The sequence below is a fragment of the Armigeres subalbatus genome, chromosome 2 (genome assembly GCF_024139115.2).
Source record: "Armigeres subalbatus isolate Guangzhou_Male chromosome 2, GZ_Asu_2, whole genome shotgun sequence".
NCBI classification, from domain to species: Eukaryota; Metazoa; Arthropoda; class Insecta; order Diptera; family Culicidae; genus Armigeres; species Armigeres subalbatus.
The window spans coordinates 246,939,854-246,961,240 of NC_085140.1; the positions used below are offsets into that span (position 1 = coordinate 246,939,854).

Here is a 21,387-nt window from a genome sequence, read left to right on the forward strand (position 1 = left end):
TCTTTGTCAAAGCACTTTCAAAATCGGCCAAGCTCTTCATATTTTTTTCTTTTAGGAATAATACATTGTTTGTAAAACATGATTTTCCTTTGTCATGTCTTTTCAATTTCTTTAAATTGTGAAATAGGGAAAATTATTCGAAATTGCTATGATAGTCTATTGAATCATATATGATGTTGCACGTTTGTTCATGTTGCTTGTCTGTGTCACACTTCAAATCAGCGAATGATTCAGGCTCCGTCTCTGCTAATTGAACCCATGCTGCTCGACGTGTTTTCACATGTTCTTGTGCTGCTCAATGTATAAAGAAATCGAGTGAATACAGTGAATATCACCTTTTTTCAGTCGATAGTCGACTCGTTTCAAAGCAATCGCAAAGCACCTGTAAGAAACATTTAAGACGCAACTATCAACCACAATTGTTTGTAATAAATACATCGAACACAATAAATATTGCTAGTCCAATTTTATTACACAACACCACGCTAATATTCACTCTCTCGCTCCTGATTTCAGATTTCAACAGCTCTCTAGAAGACAGAACTCGGCGCAATAGGTGGTTGTTAGTTGTTTTTGAGTCAATAGCGCGATAGAAGCAGTCCGTGAGTGATTTACCGGCAGTTAGTGGTGTAATAATTATCAGATCAAGTGAGTCAAATGATGGTCCTCGGAATGGAAAATGAATCGTAAGCTCGTCGAAGCTACAGGAAAATTCATGTGCTAACAGTGTGATATTCGATACAAAACCGAGAAAACAGCATCAAGATGGCTCATTCAAGCCATTGAGAGCGTAGCGTGAGAAGCATTCAGGAATAGCAACGGAAGATTTATTGTGCTCTGCTAAATATATTTTAAGAAAGCTTTCGCGGTATTAACCCAATTCGCTGGTAGTTGTGTAAATAGTGTAGCCTTCTCGTCCTTTAAAGTATAAGAAAATCGCGTTACGATGGATACGTTGAACTCGTCAACGCCCGCCACAGTTCCGAGTGGGTCCGATCTATCCCGACTGTTCGCGAACAAACCGGAAGATGTGGTACCGTCGAGTTCCACAACGCAACCGCAACTGATTCCGGTGACGGTTTCACCGAACGGAACCGCGACGATTCCCGCCACGCTAACGTTCGTAAACCACTCGAGTACGGTTGCGTTGGCCACGGTTGCGGCGGCTGCAGCTGCTGCGGCCGCTTCCGGTTCCGGTTCGTCATCGTCCGCGTCAAACCTTGCGCTACTCGGTGCCGCGTCCGCTGCCCAAAATGGCCCTGCCAATAAAAAGTGTCCGTACCATCGGCAGTGCTATCGGAATCATCATCATCATCAACAGCAGCAGCACCAACAACAGCAACAACAAAGCGGACGAAGTGGCCGAACGGTGAGCGTTTCGGGCGGGGCCGGTTCTACGGCTCTGTATCCGCAGCGGGATGCCATCTCCAGCAATGTTACGCCACCGTTAAATGCAGCTGTTCTGGCCGAACGCTACCTACTGCTGGACAGTGTCGAAGGTAGTTCGCTATATCGCTGTATCGACATCAAAACTCAGGAAGAGCTGGTTTGCAAGGTGAGTGTGGCTCCAATTTTTTTTATTGTACGGAATTTATTTCTATGACTTCATGACTTCTATGACTATGACAAATAGAGACCTCTGGAAGATTGCAAAAATAATCTTATTCGAATAAGTTTTATCAACTGTAATCAGTTTTTGAATTAAATTCAAATGGTACTATTTTATTTACTAGCCTAGGAATTCCAAATGGGAATGCAAAAGCTTGGGTTGTTTTTATAAATCTTTTCAAAATAATTTCACAATCGTCGTGATAACTTTCAATCATATTGTTCCATCGCATCAGTCAGATTGATTGAATGTCCTTTAATCAGATAATAAATATTGGAAGTATAACATTACAAATTATAGATGAGCGAAAGCATGGTTGGGTACGTATTTTGACCGTGCACCAGGCCCATATGGCATGACACCCCATAATCTTGTTATTGAAATCATGACATTATGCTCGTTTAGACGTTTAATAGTTCTGTTGGCGACAAGGGATTTTTTTTATCTCCGCTCAACTATATTGTTTTACTAACTATAATACGAACTACCTATTTGCAAGATCCAATTGTATTACGTCAGCCTACGTCAACAGCGTAGATAAAAAATTATCTGTGTAGTGATAAAACTGATAGTGATGACCTTCATTACCTATTCCACAAAATCTCCGTAATTTTCCAAAGCTTTTGATCCATTGATAGAAAAGCTTCGACCACCGCGAACCACATAGCACTTTATTGCTCTGCTGTTGCTAGCAACCCGGCGGTGTGGCGTCGTGATCGTTCGATATTTAGCATTCCAGAACCACGTTATCACCTCCGTCCGTAGCGCTTGCGAACGAAATAACAACAAACAATTAGAGCAGTCAACTCCTGCAAACACTGTCCGCATGCATTTGCAACTGATAAGCCACGGACGCAAATCATGCCCATGCTGGAAGGTGGTGCGAGTTGATAATTGGCCTCGGGTGTCCCGGGAGTTCAAGTTACAGTCGTAGAATATTTCATGAAAAAAATAAGTAATAAGCATGATTGTTTTTTTTTGCACATGTGCTCTGATCAACTGGTGGTGATTGGCGTCTTTTTGACGACGTAATTCGCAATAGACTGTGACTGTTGATTTGTAATGGAAAAAGGGTGCGAAGTTTTTGCATACACCATTGAATGGAAATTACCGTGAAATTGAAGAAATGAATACACTGACGATATCATGGCTGATGATCGTTTGCCATTGTGTCGGATATACGACGTCCTGTAGCAACAGACAGCGGAGGATCATTCCATCACGTCTGGCATTTGACATCGATTCGCTTTACGACGCGGGCCATTCCGTCACAATGTCGCATTATTACTGCCTCTGCACTTACGTCACGCTATCACAAGGACAGACGATCATTTATCTAGTTCTGGGGAAGAATCAGCGATGACGAGCTTTCTACGCGTAATTCCGCTTCGGTCGACGTATCACTCACAGCCGGTTGCGTCGTTCGTATAGAACCAGAACGACGAATCAGCGCAATTGTGTTGATTGGTGGCACAGCGAGTAGCGCCTATTCAAGCGGGTCTGACTGAAGCAGTTATGGTGGTGGTGGTGGTGGTGATGGTGGCGGCATACCTTGGAGGTGGACTTGAGTTTTTTCGCTCACGATATGTTTACGAGTTGATTATAGTTCAAGGACGTTAGTGTGCACCTGAGAAGGCGGTTCAAATCATAGGTCTTCTTTACAATGACGACTGTTGTTGGACACTGATAAGAATCGTCAATGCATCCGAGCTATTTCGTATGAATGGACAATGGATTTTTTTTTTGTGCAATTTGTGTGGCTGAGAGGGGAGTCTCCAGTAGTATTGCGAGCAATTGCGTAGGATTGCCGTGAGTTCGATTCTCGGTCCGGTCTTTCTCGGTCGAAACTTTCTCGACACCCTGGGCATAGTGTATCCATTGTACTTGCCACACAAGATACAAACTTATGCAATGGCGGGCATAGAAAAGCTTTCAATTAATAACTGAGGAAATGCTAATAGTTTACACACTTAAAATAAATCGCAGATTTCTGTGAAATTTCATCGAAATCTCAACAGCCGTAGTATTCGGTGAATAATTTTACAGATTTTTTTGTAGTTTTGGCAGTAGGAAAAAAGGAAAAATCGCCGTAAAGTTGATGAAATAATTTCCGAACAATTCTGCTGTTGAGGTTTCGGTGAATTGAAGCAAAATTCACCAAAATCTGTAAAATGATTTAATTGTGTACGAAGTTGAAAAGTAGACCAAGTTCCAGTTGGTATGTATAGCCATTGATGATGAAGAAGAAGAAGTGGCTGAGAGGTAGGACATGTTCCGGTTGACACGTAGAGCCACGGAAGAAGACCAAGACATTTGTTTTTGGTGTACATTATATTATTGTGATCATTCGATTGATATCAACATAATTTTAGTCACTAAATCATACACTCATATAAAGCAGATACGAGATAAGAAGTCTATAAAAAGCACCTGTATCGAAGCCCTTGATTCTTTTTGTCTTGTACTATTTCAATCCAGGAGTCGGGTACGCTAGTTGAGACTAGGCAACAAACATCGTTTTTGTTCTCCGAATAAAATGACAAAGCAATAACGAAGTGGGGATTTCCTACATGTGAAACAGTTTCGCAATTTGCGTTAGGCAGATTGGCTGGTCCCGACCAACGGGCGAAAACAAACAACATTCGAGTCACGTACATACTCATCCTCCTGTTGTTTACGTTCATACGTGTATATACCTGCGTCCCAATGAATAGGGCTGTGGTAGTGATGTGATTTCGCCATGCTTGTAATTATAGCATGCGATAGTAAAAAAATCGTCCAAATGACGACGCCATCAGGCGCTCCAGCGATAACCAGTTGTTGCGAGCCAATCACTTCCTGATTCCACACGGGCACGGAATTTAGTTCTTGATAGGAATGTGCCATCTACCGATTAATACTTGCTAACGGCTGAGATTTCCTGTTGTTTACTACAACCCGAACTATTCGAGAGTAGCAGGTGAAGATACATGAGAGGCTTACGCAATTATTGCTAATAGTTCCCCCCTCGCTCGCTAAAGAAAACGGGGTGCGATCTACATATTTTCCTTCTGGCTTTGGGAGGGTCGAGGGGAGGCGTTGTTTATTTTTAAAATCTTAATTTAGCAGCATACGGTTCATGATGAGTCGAAGCGCTTTCAGCGGTGTAATCGTTTTGACACTCGGGTGCAGTGCAGAGACGTAGAAGTAATTCGGGCAGCAGCGACTGAAACCAGTCAGTCAGGCGTGGCGCAAATGTTGATGGCGATGCATCGATAGGACATCTCAGTGAAGCGTGTGCGTAAATAATGATTCACCGTGGGGTTAGATCATCAAACAATATCTCAGTTAATTTCTTCTTATTCTCCTGTGGTTACACTCCTACAGGAACAAGGTCTGCCTTTCAACTTTATTCCTTTGACGTAGAATTCGTGTAGTATAACTCGCTGAGAGTAGAACTCAAGACAATTTCACGAAATAGGCAAACCCATTACAACAACTTGTCCGAAACAAATGGACTAATGGGACAAAATAAGCGATATTTGAGATTTTTTGACATGTAATAAAAAGCGAATTAGGTGAGTTAAGTAAAATGAGGAAATTGAACAACTTGGAGAAATTAGGGATGGATTCGTCCGAACTTAAAAAAATGAACTAATCCTAAAAATTGGATAAATTGAATTATTTGACCATTTTGGCTTGAACTAACCTGCCTGAATACCTGGATGCCTACAGCATCGATACGCCTATGACTGGCGCCTATAGCTCCATAATCATCGGTCTTCGGCGATGTTCATTCAGTTTTTACAAACGTTTAGGGTCCTTAGATCTTAGGATTCCATCACCGGTCTCTACCAGATTCCGATTCCAATTCTGAGATGTGGTCACTTAATGGAAATGTCGGAAGAAAAAATGGCGAAAACTAATGTCTGACGTATTTTATTTGATTCGCAATATTTTCTTTTTTGTACACTTAATACAGCTTGTGGTTCATGCATCTCCGTCACACATCGTTTTTTAGTTTCCCATAGAATTTTGCAGCAACTCTTTGCGCTCGAAAACTCCGGAAGCTCTCCGGTTCACCTTTTAATGTCCGTAAAGGGCCGCTGGTAGAATCAGAGTTTCGTACAGAGGAAATTTCGTTTCCGTCTGTATATTGTATATTCAAACTGCTTCTAAACCGCGTAAATCTCATAATCCTCGTAAAAACTGGTTGGATCCCAGAACCGGCGTAAAAAATCGTAAAAAAATTGCGAGTAAAACGCTTTGGATCCAAAATTTCCATAAAAATAGTGTCACGGTGTTGCTAAATTCATGGGGCCTGTACAAGATAAAAAAAAGTTGTTTGCAACAAATACGGTGAAGTAGGTTTTAACACTGCTTGTCGAAATTGTTTTTTTTTCAATAGTTGAATGGATTAAATCAATTGTTTACAATAGTTGTACAAAATCTTAATCATCGATTTATTGATCGATCATTAGAAAACAGAATCTTTTTAAAAACGGCTAAGTTATTGGTTCTTACTTCCTGACCTCTGTTCGTGACGGTCCCGAATTCGAAACTTTGAAATGACCTCCCTATCTTACAAAAAGGACGTAATTCTACTTCAAAATTTAAATCATGTCAACGGATTGCTTTTTATGTCTATTTTTGACAACCAATTTTTTTTTCTAGAAATACGCAAATACCGACACTTTTTCTAGATGCGCGGCAAACTATCATTGTCCTATTTTCCTTCCTCTATCTCTACCTTCCACAATGTACTTTGTATTGATAGAGTTAATGTTTAAGCCTATCCTTGCCATTTCTCTCTTTAGTGGGACTAAAGCCTCCTTTACCGCCTTGCGATCGATTTCAATGAGGTCAATAAACAAGGTCTTCGTTGCAATCCGAATACTTGACTTCAAGCCATGAAGCGCTGCACGTATCAGCCTAATCAGTTTCGCCGAAAAAAAAGGTTAGGCATTATCTGCCACAGCTAATTTGTTTTGAAAAGTGAGGATGTGAGAAATGAGAAGTAAGGAATGAAAAATGAGAAGTGAGCAGGAAGGAAAAAGATAAGAAAATAGAAGGAATAAAGGATTAAGAAGAAGTAAAAAGGAAAAGAGAAGGAGGAAAAGGAAGAACGAATGCGAATGATGGATAAACAATAAAAACAAGAAAGAAGAAGAAAAAGAGAGTAGAAAAAATGAGAAGGAAAACGGATTGCGGAAGAAGTATACAGAAGAAATAATAAAGAAGGAAGAGAGGTCAAATTTAAAAGATGAAAAATAGATTAGAAAATGCAAGGAGGAATGAAGAAACAAAAATGGAAAAAAAGAAGGAGAAAGAAAAAGAAAAGGGAAAAGAAAAAAACTGACTTCCCACTTTTCATTTCTCACTCCTTACTTCTCTTTTCTCATTTCTTACTCCTTATTTTTCTAACTGTAAATTGCTCACTCCTCACTTTTCATTTCTCACATCTCACTTTTTATTTCTCACTTCTCAATTATCACTTTTCACTACTCACTTTTCACTTCTCATTTTTCTTTTCTCACTCATAACTTTTCATTTCTCATTTCTCACTTCTTACTCCTTATTTTTCACTTCTAACTGTACATTGCTCACTCCTCACTTTCATTTCTCACTTCTCACTTTCATTTCTTACTTCTCACTTTTCACTTATCATTTATCACCTCTCACTTTTCATTTCTCACTCATAACTTTTCATTTCTCACTCCTAAATTCTCATTTCTCACTTTTTACTCCTTATTTTTTACTTCTAACTGTTTATTGCTCACTACTCACTTTTTATTTCTCACTTTTCAATTCTCATTTCTCGCTTCTCAATTTTCACTTTTCATTTCTCTTTTATCACTTCTCTTATTTTTCACTTCTAACTGTACATTGCTCACTCCTTACTTTCATTTCTCACTTCTCACTTTTCACATATCATTTCTCACCTCTCACTTTTCATTTCTCACTCATAACTTTTCTTTTCTCACTTCTAACTTCTCATTTTTCACTTCTTACTCCTTCTTTTTCACTTCTAACTGTTCATTGCTCACTCCTCACTTTTTATTTCTCACTTCTCACTTTTTTTCTCATTTCTCAATTCTCATTTCTTACTTCTCAATTCTCACTTTTCACTACTCACTTTTCATTTCTCACTTCTCACTTCTCACTACTTAGTGCACACTTTTCAATTCTCACTACTTAATACTTCTCATTTTGCACTGCTAACTACTCGCTTCTTACTTCGCAATTTAACACTTCTTATTTATCATTACTCACCTCTCACTTCTTATTTCTCATGTTCCACCTTTGAGTGCCCGAGCAAAGCGACGCATGTTTGGCCAGTATAATTATTACTAAGGTTTCGAATTTTCGTTTCGATGAGCCCAAATTAAGCGTTTTTCGGGCCAAAAGAAAATCTATTTTCGTTGTTTATGGTGAGGAGCATCTTTCACCCATCAATCTTTCTCTGGAGCTAGCTTTGGAAGATAAACGAAAATTGTGCCTATTAGATGAAATTCCTGTTTCGTTCCATCGTTTGCACCTCTCACTAACTTTTGGCGAGAATTATCGCAGAACAATTAAAAAAAAGTGTGACAGTGGCGAGATTCGAACTCAGAATATTAACAACAATGCGCCCACTCAAGCCACATCAACACGCTGTCTTCACGTAGGTATTAGGTTGTTTGTTCGACATAAGCTACTCCATCAATCTTTGAAGCGGGCTTGGTAGTCATATGGCTACTGCTTCTGCCTTATACGCAGGAGGTCGTGGGTTCAATCCCAGGTCCGTTCCATTCTCCTACTTTGTATCTTTCTCTTTATTTCTCATGTTCTAGCAATCGCTAGAACTGGAAATGGACTTCCATACCGTTTCCATTACTATTCCTATACCTTCAACTTGAGTATTCTAACAGTAATCTGCTAGAATTGGAAATGAACTGTAGAGCTCGTTTCCTACATCCACTTAGAAATTCCATCAGTTATCTTCTCCTATCTATCACATTTACAGCTCGTTAACCAAGACGGACCTCTGCCTCTCCAACCTAACCCAGAAATTCCAACAAATTCCGCATGAACTCGTGGCAAGTGCAGAGGTATATTCGGCTTGCAGTGGGCGAATGATTGCATCATCATTTCCTCCCCCTTCCCTACATTGACTTGCATTCTGACGTGGCAGGCGCCAGTATGACCTAACAAATGGGATCACCAGTACTTGTACATTGAAGATGTGTGCTAGTCCCAAGCAAACATCTGTTGGTTCCCCCCTGTGCAAGAACAGCTGATCTGGTCATAATGGAGTAGCAACTACGAGCAGTCAATCAAGCTCAAGCTCAAGCTCAAGCTCATAAGCTACTCCATCAATCTTTCTCTGGAGCTATCTTTTGAAGATAAACGAAACAACAATATAAGCTTTTTTTTTTTGCATTTATGGTGATACGAAAATGCCAGAATATGACAGAAAACAAGCCAACCAGCAAACGAAGTGAGCAAAAAATGGTTTTCACTCTCTAGGCTGTTCTTCTTTCCCGAAAAGCGATTTATCCTCGAAATTTTTCGTGCGGAAGTATACTGTACTCTTTAGATTGAGTGAGCATTATGAACCCTGATTATTAAAATGATTCAATTAGGAGTAATTTTCGGACCTTCTTACCCATAGAATTGTTGATTGCAAATGAGGTCTGTTTTCCCCTCTTTTTGGGTATCATTTATTTATTTTATTCTATTCTACTTCATCTGTTTGATACTTAATGAAAAAGCCAGCTTGAGTAGACTAACACCTTGCTCGAATTGGCATAAAATCCTCATATATTTTCAATATTGCACAGTACACAAACAAACAAACAAAGTGAGTCAAAGTGATATAAGCTATAAGCACGATGTCAATAATGCTACCACCGCACTGCAAAGCACAATGTTGGAACCGACGCACTCATTTATAGCCTTCTTCCTCACTGTTTTTTGTTGTTGTAAAAGTTCACGTTTGTTTTACGTGTAATAATTTAACTATTGACTGTCAAGATACAATTAAGTGGTGGAATTCAATGGGATTGTACAAACTCGTCTTATGACAAGTGAAGACATTCCACTAAAAAGCTCAAAATAATTTTCTTAACTATTGATTTATCAATTAAAAAACGACGTTATTCTAATCAAACTGCACTTTTGACAGCTGACCGACCTGATGCTGTTTATGGCTCCCAGCTCGTGGTTGTCAGTCTGGGTGAAACGCCTATCCTAAGGTACTTTCGCGTTGTTACGTTTTTGTTTTCATTTCGGATCATCTGGTGATGGTCATGACATTTTGCAAAACTGCAATGCAAACAAACCCAAAAAGTTTCTTTTCTTTTGTAAACTAGAAGTGGAAGGAATCCGGATTCCCCTGTTCCATGTTTCTTGAAGGCAGCGCAGCAAGTAACACATGTGAAAAGTGCAGTCTTTTTGATTTCAACAAGTGTGCGAGGGCCCTGACGACATTCCTTCTTCTGTTCTGAAACATTGCGCTGACAGGTTAAGTTCTCCTTTAGTTAGGCTGTTTAATCTCTCGGTTCAGCAATGCGAATTTCCCTCCCGTTAGAAATTCTTTTATATGTTCCCAATCTACAAGAAAGAAGACAAACGAGACATCCTGATTTATCGCGAAATCACATCTTTGTGCGCCTGTTCTAAACTGTTTGAAATAATTTACGGTGTAAGATCTACCACGGTCACATTGTCAGCTACAGGCAAATCCTGACCCAACTAATACCTAATATCCAACTCCGTGGTACTTATGAGGGTGTCGCTGAGTCGGGGGCCTCTCGTTAAGTAAGTACCACACCAACATTTCCTTCCCCTCTCAAGTTACGGTGAAGATGGGCGTGGCCAGGAGTAGTAATCCTCATGCTTTTGTGATTTTTATCCTAGATTGAAATTGAAGACTACACCCACCATGATTTCTGATAGCAATCTGAATAAGGATTTCAAAAGAAAAACATGAGTATCACTAGTGTCCAATCTACGAAGTACGCCGTAACTATGCTATGCTATGCTAAGCTGTTTGAAATAATTGTTCAGAAGTCACTGTTTTTGTGCTCTAAAAACTACATCGACGCCGAGCAACATTGATTTTACCCGAAGCGATCAGATGATGCTGATGATGTTCACCTCCACCTGTTTGCGGTGCATGGATTCGGGGTGGCAGACTGATGCTGTGTATATGGACCTAAATGCGGTATTCGATTCAGTTGACCATGGAATCTTTCTCTCTAAATGAAAGAAGCTTGGCGTTTCATCAAGCTCTATACTTTGGTTCCGATCCTACCTGATGAACCGCTCGGTACGAGTTAAGATAGGCTCATTCTGCAACAAACCCGGGAGTTCCGCAGGGCAGTAATCTTGGTCCTTCGCTTTTCTAGATTTTTATAAACGATGTCTCGTTGTTGTTCCTTGACGGCTGTTTTACGCAGCTGACACGAAAATTTAGAAAGTAATAAAATGTGGACTTACCTTTCGAGTTCACTACAATGATATGATCGCCAGAGCCAATCGATAACTGTGCTTCATGTTCAAAATTGCTGATGAATTTCGTGACCCATTTTGTCTCAGAGCCCTTTACTGTTCGCTGGTACGATCAATTCTGCAGTCGAATGCTGTCATATGGAGCCCATTGCATGCCAATTGGATCGCCCAAATATAAACTATTAAAAAAAGTTCGAGAGATGTGCTTTTCGGTTCCTCAGGTGGCGTGAGGTTAGGCGGACAATTGCTCAGGCTGCTTTTGCTGGGAAGTTACTTACGGGGGATATTTAAACCCGGCTCTGCTAGCTCAGCTCAATTAATACGCTCCTGAGAGGCCACTCCGTCGACGAGATTTTTTGCACCATCATACATCATGATTGATGTCTCGGTACCCAGCACCGCAGTAGAAAGGAAAGTGTAGAAAGGAAAATCTATGGTGGGGTGCAGATGGAGGATAGTACGTGGAGAAGGCGAATGAGCCACGAGTTGCATCAAGTGTTGGGAGAACCATTCATCGTTCACACCTCGAAAATATGACGACCTTGTTGGCCCGGATATGTAGCCGGAAAGTCGGACAATAATCCGTTGAAAAAGGTTCTTCATAGCGAACCGATGAGAACAACGTGGCGAGGTGCGCAGTGAGCAATGTGAATCGATTAGGTGGAAGAAGATTTGCAAACCATCCGTAGACTGTGCAGTTGACAATGTTCAACTATCGTCCAAGTCAGTACTGCAAAAGGTCGTGATCGTCATAAGACAGAGAGCAAAACGCCTTTTTCTATCTCAGGCGACCGAATAAAAGTATCATGGGTTCTTTGATCAATTTGGCATAAAAGGCAGTCACAAAAGGATGTTGTGCTTCGTTTTAAAATTTAATTTTTTAAATTATTTTCATAGATGTATGCAAAGAATAATAAAGAAATATAAATAGATTTGATAAAAAGAGATGAAAATGGTAATAAACACAAAAAATAAAGCAGATATTGCACACTTTCATGCCCTGTCACGGGATAAATATTTTTTGGAGATTTCTGTAGCATGCCTTTCATACTTTGCGTTTCTATAGATATTTGAATGGGGCAGATAGGTATGTAAACATCGGGTGACATCTCTCATTGAAAATGAAAAATGCAGTACTGGTCTGAGTAGAACTGAAAAATCAGTCACTCAGCCCTTAGTTTGAACATCAAAAATAATAATAATAAATTTATCAAATTAAACATGTTTTAAGAATTTTTAAAATCAACAAGTTTGGCAAATTTTGTTAATAAGTTTTCTTCGGAACTCGTTATTGATAATGACGGTATGATGGTAAATCACAGAGATCTACAACTCGAGAAATCCGCATTATCGGCCTCATTAGGCAATTTGCTGTAAGCTTCGAAACGTTACCCTCTATTGATAAATAACATATTTTGTTGAAAGCTCAGTAGTGCGAATCAATAGTTGCCAAATATTTCAATCTAATAAATTTGTTTATCAGTGCTACTGAAGGCGCGACTAACGAACCAATTGATGCCGTATACCACATCGCCACACCCGCGGTTCTCATTTTCCGGGAAGGAGCGTCCATTTAACGCCAGTCATCATGTTGGCAATGCTCTACCGTGTTTCGTGGGCTTGGCCAGATCGATTCTGTCTCTAATAGGCTCAACAGCAAACACATGGGTTCGGTCAGTTGTTTCCCTTTCCTTAGTGAAGTTTGTCACACCTTCCGTGTCTGATTTTCATCATTGACCTCCGTTTAATTCAATTACAAATCACAGACCTTCGAATTTTAATTCTTGCCAATAAAAAATTTCCATGTTCATATAATAAACTCTGCTGGATGATATCATCTGTACATTTTTACAATCTCGTTCGTCCAGAGTTAAGACTGAGACGGAATTGCTTCATCATGGCTGATGCGTCGCGCGGCTTTGCTTCGGGGAAAAAATCGAGCGGTAGATGCAATTCCGCAGCTTCTCCGGCTTGTCCGCGTCCATCGCAGTACAGTACACGGTACGGTATAATTCAATTCACAGCTGTCTGGACTTAATCATTTTACCATACTTGGCTACGCGCGGTGGCGACTTCGGTCATCTCAGTCAGTGCCCGTACCCGTAAAAGCAGTCTCCCGTACTGGGCGGTTGGTAACCCAACCATAGAAATCCAAGGCGATTGAAATGTTACCAACGAGAAGCGAGTTGGCGGAGGTAACACGGCGTCATCGCATTTGTACCAATCGTCATCGTCGTTGTCGTACGCAACAATTTTCGCGCACCGCGTGGCTTCGTCTATTTATGGTGACGGTTGTCACAGTGGCTCGGGAGGGTTCCATTTGGGATCTCTAAAACTCTAGAAAGCTGTTACTGTACATGTACTTTTACAAGCAATTCCGTCTTTAGTGTTTCGTACTTTGATTTTCCAGGCATTTCAATATTGTTCTTAATTTCTCACCTATTTGAACCATAGTGCCTATCCACTATGATGATAGCAATGATAGTCTGCAATAATAAATCACCGTGCGACTTTTTCTAGCAGTTTGAATATTTACCCTATGATACATTTTTTTGCACCTTTGTTACCTTGTATGCCAATTTTAAAGCTATTATAAATAATGATAAAAATGGCTTTTTTCTATATGATGGTGTTAATAGAGTTGGCTAGTTGGTATAATAATTAGCTAGTAAGTTAATCTATTCCAATTGTATTGTAATGCCTAATCATTCTTTTTTCTTATCTATTTCTTTCAGATTGCCAACAACCCTTGCTCCAACCTACTGACAGCTCATTTTCGTCTGGATGGTCATCCACATGTAAACTATCTGCACAAAGTGATTCAGGGAAACAACCAAACGTATCTATTCTTCGCCCCATCACAGGTAAATTTGTTCTTTTAGTTGTGATTGTAATAACGTTACGTAACCTGTGAACAGCCCCTTATGTTGTCAAGCTGTAACTGAAAAAATAACTGAACTATCAATTCGAATTCGTCTAACTAAAGTCTTTCCATTTAAAACTACGGCAAATAAGCATATGAATCATCAAATTGTCCCATAATAATTCATATAATGATTCATCATATACTTGTTGACTTATCGCTGCATGAGTAATACCAACGCACGTTTATTTTGAAACTACCTTCTCCCGTTTCGCATTTCTTCACATTCATTTTCCCGCAAACAAGTCTCACACACATATTCACGCCCCCGTTTCGGTTTCTTTCCAGGGTGATCTTCATTCGCATGTTCGCGTCCGGAAGCGACTGCGGGAGCCGGAAGCACGCCGACTGTTCCGTCAGATGTGCGAAGTGGTCAAAACGTGCCACGAGCAGGGCATCGTACTGCGTGATCTCAAGCTGCGAAAGTTCGTGTTCGCCGACAGTGAAAGGTACGTGCGGCTACACTAGTCCAGGTGGCGATAGTAATCGGGGTAGATAAGATATTGGCGGAACTGCAGTAATTGAACCGCAGAAGAGAAGGAAATCCGATGCGAAGAGCGGCTGGGCCGCAGGCCAACGTGCTATATTTAATTCAAACTTAGTCAGTCAGTCACCCGCACTCAAAAATAACTCTGTGTGCGCGCTTTCCGCGTCTTCCTGCCCTACTATATTAACGGTGACGGTGTGCTGATTCGTTGAATGTTGCAAAATTGTAGCAAAATGTAGGCGATATTTCGTCAGAGTGTTCAAGCGACGAGCGACAGACGGCATACTGCGGTCATGGATCATTTAGAGGGGCTATGATTGGGCCGTGTATTGTAGGTCGGGCTTATGCAAAACAAATGAAGAAGGAAAAAATCACATTACCGATTCTCTCATTGAGCTATGAGGAGACGGTCCGGCGGTCATAAAAACTCGGTATTGGTTCAGAACGAAAACAGCCAGCATTATGAGTTCGCGAATCTGACTAGAAGTAAGCTATGACGAACATCGTCGCTCGCCGCGGGTTTCTCCGGCGACGTGAGCTTGCAGCTTTGTTTGTGCATTATTGTTTCCTAATCTAAGCACAAGCACTGACACTTTTTGTGCCATTAGGTCTTGGGATAGTGAATTCTACTCAGTCGACAACACACCAAACACCAATCAACGCCATCACCACGATCTCTAGAATGACTATGATGGGTTATGAAACCCCTGTTTCTATGTTTCTGTTGACATTCATTCTGGGTTGCAGTTGCAGGTTATTTACAGAACGTGAATTTCGGAAATCGGTGGTTGTCGCCATCTTCCATACTACATCTCGCATAGCTTTACGAGTACACTGGATTCTGTTTTTACACGATTTACATTTTCTCAATTTTCCACTCATCCTAAATGTTTAACGTATATTAATTATCATGTCATTATTACCTTTGATTTATTCTGGATTTTTTGAAACATTTTGCAAAGAGTTTGGTGGCAAATTGAATTCACACGATCAAAAATACGAGCAAAAAAAATCGTGTAAAAACAAAATCCTGTGTAATTGATAAAGCACGCGAATGTGCCATATTTATTTCCTACGTATCATGGCCATTGTCATAAAAAGTGGCGTGACAGCAGTCACTGTTAAATCTTGGTCTAGGACTGATTATCAACAGGTTTTGGTCTACTCTTCAGCCAAATCGAATTAAAAGGTATCGTGTTTTACTGAAGTGATACTAGTCGCACTTGAAACATAGATTTCAAACATATCTTGTGTCTTTGTGATTTTTTTCTGCAATGTCATCAATGTTGCCAATACTGGAATGAAAAAAACAGGTCCGATCTGAATTTATACAAAAAAATCGCCATACTTGGTCAATCGGTAGTTAATTAGTAATAAAAGCGCGCTCTCCGTTTGTATATTTCTCGCGTGATTTTTGAAAACGTCGTAAGTCCAAAAGAGAGGCTCTCTTTGTTTACTTTCTCTTTCAATTATTACAAAGCCATACTAACATTTACATTAGATTTTCCAGCACCGATCTGAAGAAAATAGCTTTGTCTAGTGTGCTGAGGTAAAAATATTGCAACAAATTTTAAGCTAGCCTAGATATTAGCAAAAGAGAGCGTAATGAAAGAGAGTCTCTCATTTGGACTTACGACGTTTTCAAAAATCACGCGAGATTTGCTCATTGTGAGGTCGGTTTGATGCCTTTCTTTCATACAAGTTTTGAGAAATGGTCAGTAGTGAGTTGTCCATTTTAGCTTTTCATCACAGCATCTTCATCATCATCATAGCGAGCGATGGCGATGGAAGGTATTTAAAATGTCAAATTATCGATGATGCACACAATTTATGTACCCGTAGGTAGGTTTCGGTTTGGTTATTGGTTTTAAATGGAGCTTTCAAATACCATTAGCGGTATGTGTCACTTATGGTGCATTACTATGGCACCATCAATTTTCGATCATCCAAAATTAGACAAAAAATTGCATTTGGTTCTCTGTTTATGGATCTGACGAGTGCTTCATTCGACCAAAATAATATTTGTATTCTTGAATGGATTTTTAATACTCTTATTGTCTGAGTTTAACAAATTTATAGATTTTAATATTTTAAAGTGTTTAGATGTTTGAGCTTTTAGATTTTAATATTTTCCGGAAATGAATTTAAAAAAATAATAATAAAAAAATAAATGTAAAATATAAGATTTTTTAAATTGAAAAATTGAAGAAAAAATCTCAACAGTCTTAAAAATTAAAAAAAAGTCAAAACTTTAGACATTTGACGTTTTTTAACTAGAAGGATCAAATATATTCTAAAAATTTCAATATTTAAATATTGTTCAAAAATTAAAAATAAGAGGTTAAAAAAATGTTTAAAAATTTAAACCAAATATAAAAATTTCTATGTATAAAAATTCGAACTTGAAAGTTTTAAATGTTTTTAATTTTTGAATTAAAAAAAAATGATGGATTTAAAACATATAAAGAACGGACGGATTCAAAAATTTGAATAACTAAAAATTGAAGAAAAAAGATATTTTTTTTAAATTTAAATATTCAAAAATCTATCATGTAAAAAAAATTAATTCTATGACATTGAGGCTGGAAGATTTAGATTTTTTTCTGAAATAAAATGAATTATTTTGTATTTTCCAAAAAAAATAAATAAATGAAAGATTAAAAAATTGAATAATTCGACAAAGAAAAAAATATCATAAGATTTACAAAAATTAAAAAAATCCAAAAATTGAAGGTTTTAAAAGTTAGAAATTTTGAAAATGTTAAAAAAAACTCAAATTTTCAAATCTTCAAACTAGAGAAAATTGACGTTTTAAAATTTTAAAAAAAAGATACAAATTTGGAACCAATAATTTAAAAATTAAAAAGTTTTTCTATCGCTAAATTGAAAATATAGGAATTAGATATCCAGAAAAAAGAATAAAAAAATAAAAATTTCAAAGCGATTAAAAATTACATTTTAAAATACACAGGATTTTGTTTTTACACGATTTTTTTTCGCTTGTGTTTTTGATCGTGTGACTTCAATTTACCACCAAAATCATCGCAACATGTTTCAAAAAATCCAAAATAAATCAAAGAAAAATCACATGATAATTAATATGCGTTAAACATTTAGGATTAGTGGAAAATTGAGAAAATGTAAATCGTGTAAAAACAAAATCCAGTGTAGATCTGAGATTTGAGAATTTTTAAATTTTGATATTTGAAATTTAAAAAAAAAATGTTTAAAAACTTCAGAAAAATTCAAATATTTGAAATTTATAAATTTCAAAATATTAAGAATAAAGATTTAGAAATCTAAAAATAAAATTTTGAATTTAAAAATCTCAAAGTGTTGTTTTTAATAAAGAAATTTTTAAATATATTTTTATATTATAAAAATAGTTTTGATTTTTATTCAAATATCTGAATCAAATAAATAGCATCGAGACATATTAAAAAAAAGGTGCTGCTCAATTCCAAATTTTAATCAGAATCATCATACCAAAATATAAAACTTTAGAGATTTAAAATTTTAGAGATTTAAAAATTTAAAGATTCAAAAATAAAATGTTTTGAGTTTTTTTTAAATTAAAATAGGTAATTGGAAATTTAAAAAAATTCAAAAAAGAATCATTTTTGTTTATTTTAGATTTTTGAATTTTGCAACATTTTATATCCTTAGAAACAAAAAAAATAATTAAAATAAAATTAGGAAAAAATAATGTGGAAAGTTTTAAAGATTGTAGATTAAAAAAATAATTCAGAAAACTAAAAAACTGAAACTTGAAAATTTAAAAAAGATTACAAACATAAGATCACATAAATAACAATAATTAAAATAAAACAAATTTTTAATTTTTTAATTATCTATTTTTCTGGTTCTCGAATTTTGAAATTTCTATGTTTTAAGAGGTTTATTAAAAAAATCCATCCAAATTTTTAAATTTTATTATCTTTCAAACTACAGTAAAACCTCCATGAGTCGATATTGAAGGGACCATCGACTCAAGGAAATATCGAGATGTGGAATACACAAACCTTGTGATGCTGTTTGAAGGGACCATCGTAGTAACCCAGAAAATATTTTTTAATATGGAATAATTTGCTTCCATGAGTCGATATCGAGTCATAGAACATCGACTCATGGAGGTTTAACTGTATTTTTTTTAAGTTTTTGGTCTCCTAATTCTAAAATTTTGAATTGCTCTCATTTTACAATTTTCAAATTTTATTTTTCTGAATGTATTTTAAAATTTCTAAGATTTAAAAAATCACCTATTCCTAAAATTTTAATATTTTATTTTTATGTATCCAAATTTGTAAATCTCAATATCATGCTTTTTTCAATTTCATCGTTATCATACGATTGAAATTCTTATTTTTTTGTTTATCCTGTTTATGGAGATTTGCGGCCTTAGATCGTTTTTAAATTTCAACATTTAAAAAAAAAACCCTGAATCTTACAAATTGATTTTTTTTATTTTTGACTTTCAAATTTATTAAACTTTTATTCCTTTAAATTCTTAAAAAAATAATTTCTATATTTTCAAAAGTTTCAAGCCTACAAATATTTAAAAAAATGTTCTAATTTCATGTTTTTGATTTTTTTTTGAATTTTTCAATTTGTTATTTTTTTAGTCATCAAAAATTAAAATTTCCATATACTTTTTAAAAAAATTTTAACTTTCAAGTTTTTTAATTTTTTTTAAATTTTTTAACATTTAACGTTTAAAATGTTCAAATTTTCAAATCGTATATTTAGTTAAAAATTTCCAAATTTCAAAGTTTTGACATATATATTTTTTTAAATTTCCAGCGCTTAAATTTTTTATTTATTTTGACAACTTAAAATTTAAAAAATATTGTTTTTTATTTTTAAAATATGTGATTGGATTTTTACCCATTTTGCATTATAAATGTACAAACATTTATATTTTTTAATTTCTAAAACTAAAAACTTTTTAACATTCTTGGTTTAAATATTTTTTGTAATTTTAAATTTTTTTAAATTTTAAATTTCTAGATATATTTGAATTTTAAAATATTTTGATTTTTTTATTGTTTTTATTTTTAAATCGTAAATAATTTAATTTAAAATCTATTCTAAATCTAGTTTCTAAAATTTTTCAATATTTTTTTTATTTTCATATCTAGCAAATTATTTTTTTTAAGTTTCAAAAATATGTAGGGGAACGGTTCGGCACTTCATCCCATAATTCCTATTTCCATCCCATCAAAAACAAAGCAATGAAAAGAAATTTGGTTTGTTTCTTATTTTTGTGATTTTTTCACCAGTGAGCATGCGTGTTAGCAAAATGAAGCGACAAGATTGGTGTTTAATTTTTTTTTTCATTTTTTAGTTTCCAATTTTCTAATTTTTTAATTTTTCAACTTTTTAAACATAAATACCTTTTTTTTTGAAAATTTATGATTCAATTTTTGTAATTAATAAAACTTCAAATTTAAAAAAAATATAAACTTTGATTCTAATTTTGAAATTAATGAAAGTTTACAATTTTTTTAAATTTTAAAAGTTTTCGATTGTTGAATTTTTTTAGTTTGAATTTTATCCAAATTTTCAAAACTTTAATTTTAAAATCTCCAAAAAAATATTTTTTTTCTTTTTAAACAATGTAAAAATATCTAAATTTTATAGTTCAGAGATGTTAAAAAAAATTGAAACAAAAAAATAAAACATTTCAAAATCATATTTAGAAAAAAAATATAGTTGTATTTTTTAAATTTTAAATTTCTAGGTATATTTAAATTTTAAAATATTTTGATTTTTTTTATTACTTTTATTTTTAAATCGTTAATGATTTATTTTAAAAAAAATTTATTTCAAAATCTTGAATTTTTAAATTTTTTAAATATTTTTTTTTAATTTTCAACGGTTAAGTTTTTTTTTTATTTTGACATCTTCAAATTATTTTTTTAAGTTTTTTTTATTAATAAAACTTTAAATTTTAAATTTTAAAAATTAATAAACTTCAATTCTAATTCTGAATCTATTGAAAGTTTTCTAAGCGGGAAGGGGTTTCGAACCATCCTAAGAACCTTCCCCGGCCCAAAAAACCTCTGCATACAAATTTTCACGCCGATCGGCTCAGTAGTTTCCGAGTCTGTAAGGTTCAGACAGACAGAAATTCATGTTTATGTATATGGATTTTCAATTTGAGTGTAAACATTTTCATCAATCATAAATATATTATAAAACTGTAATAGATAGTTCTCACTGGTCAATCAGCGCTAAGTGAAATTTTCCGCTCATGGATAGATAGCAATCATTCAGCAGAATAAATATCTTTCTCGTCGTATTACTATGTGTCAGAAAAATCAACTTATTTTGTACTTCTGCAACAAAATGTTTTAAAGGGCTATCAGATTTTTATTTAAAACCATTCTTGAACATTTCCTGGTGGGACTCGAACACACAACCTCCTATTCTCTAGATAGGCGTGATCACTATGAAAATTAAAGTCTTTGCATGTGAATTGTGAATGTTGTTAGTCCAGTTTAACTTCGTACGTCATTTATGAATATTCATAACCTTGTTATCTCAAAAAGTTTATCTTCCTATCCTGCCCACATCTTTGGCCGCCTTGAGTCAAGTTATTTCGAAGGTAAAGTCCACTACACGTTACACCAGCTGCCGCCGCCGAGAAACAGCCAAATTTTCGCAACTCTCGCTCGCCTAAATTTGTTTGTGAACGTAATTCAGACAGACACTGACTGAGGAGGCTGGTGCTGTTTACCCAACTATTAGCAGCACCAGCAGCCGTGAGCCGGGCCGTAGTTGATGTCGAAAATCGACGGTAGTGCGCGACGCATATGTACCACTAGCTCTACTCTACTCTCAAAACGTCGTGGGTCGGTTCGGCTGTCTAACGAGGTCCACCCGACCCGAGTC

General features: G+C 36.1%; 1 protein-coding gene across 1 annotated transcript in view; it reads left to right on the plus strand.

Annotated features, from left to right (window-relative positions):
- LOC134212034 (tribbles homolog 2-like) overlaps positions 1-21,387 on the plus strand; it is a 151,180-nt gene that overhangs the window by 14,272 nt on the left and 115,521 nt on the right. The window contains exons 2-4 of the mRNA XM_062689531.1: positions 517-1,555; positions 13,819-13,947; positions 14,295-14,455. Coding sequence (XP_062545515.1) covers positions 947-1,555; positions 13,819-13,947; positions 14,295-14,455 — 899 coding nt within the window. The 5' untranslated portion in view covers positions 517-946. The remainder of the gene's footprint in view (positions 1-516; positions 1,556-13,818; positions 13,948-14,294; positions 14,456-21,387) is intronic.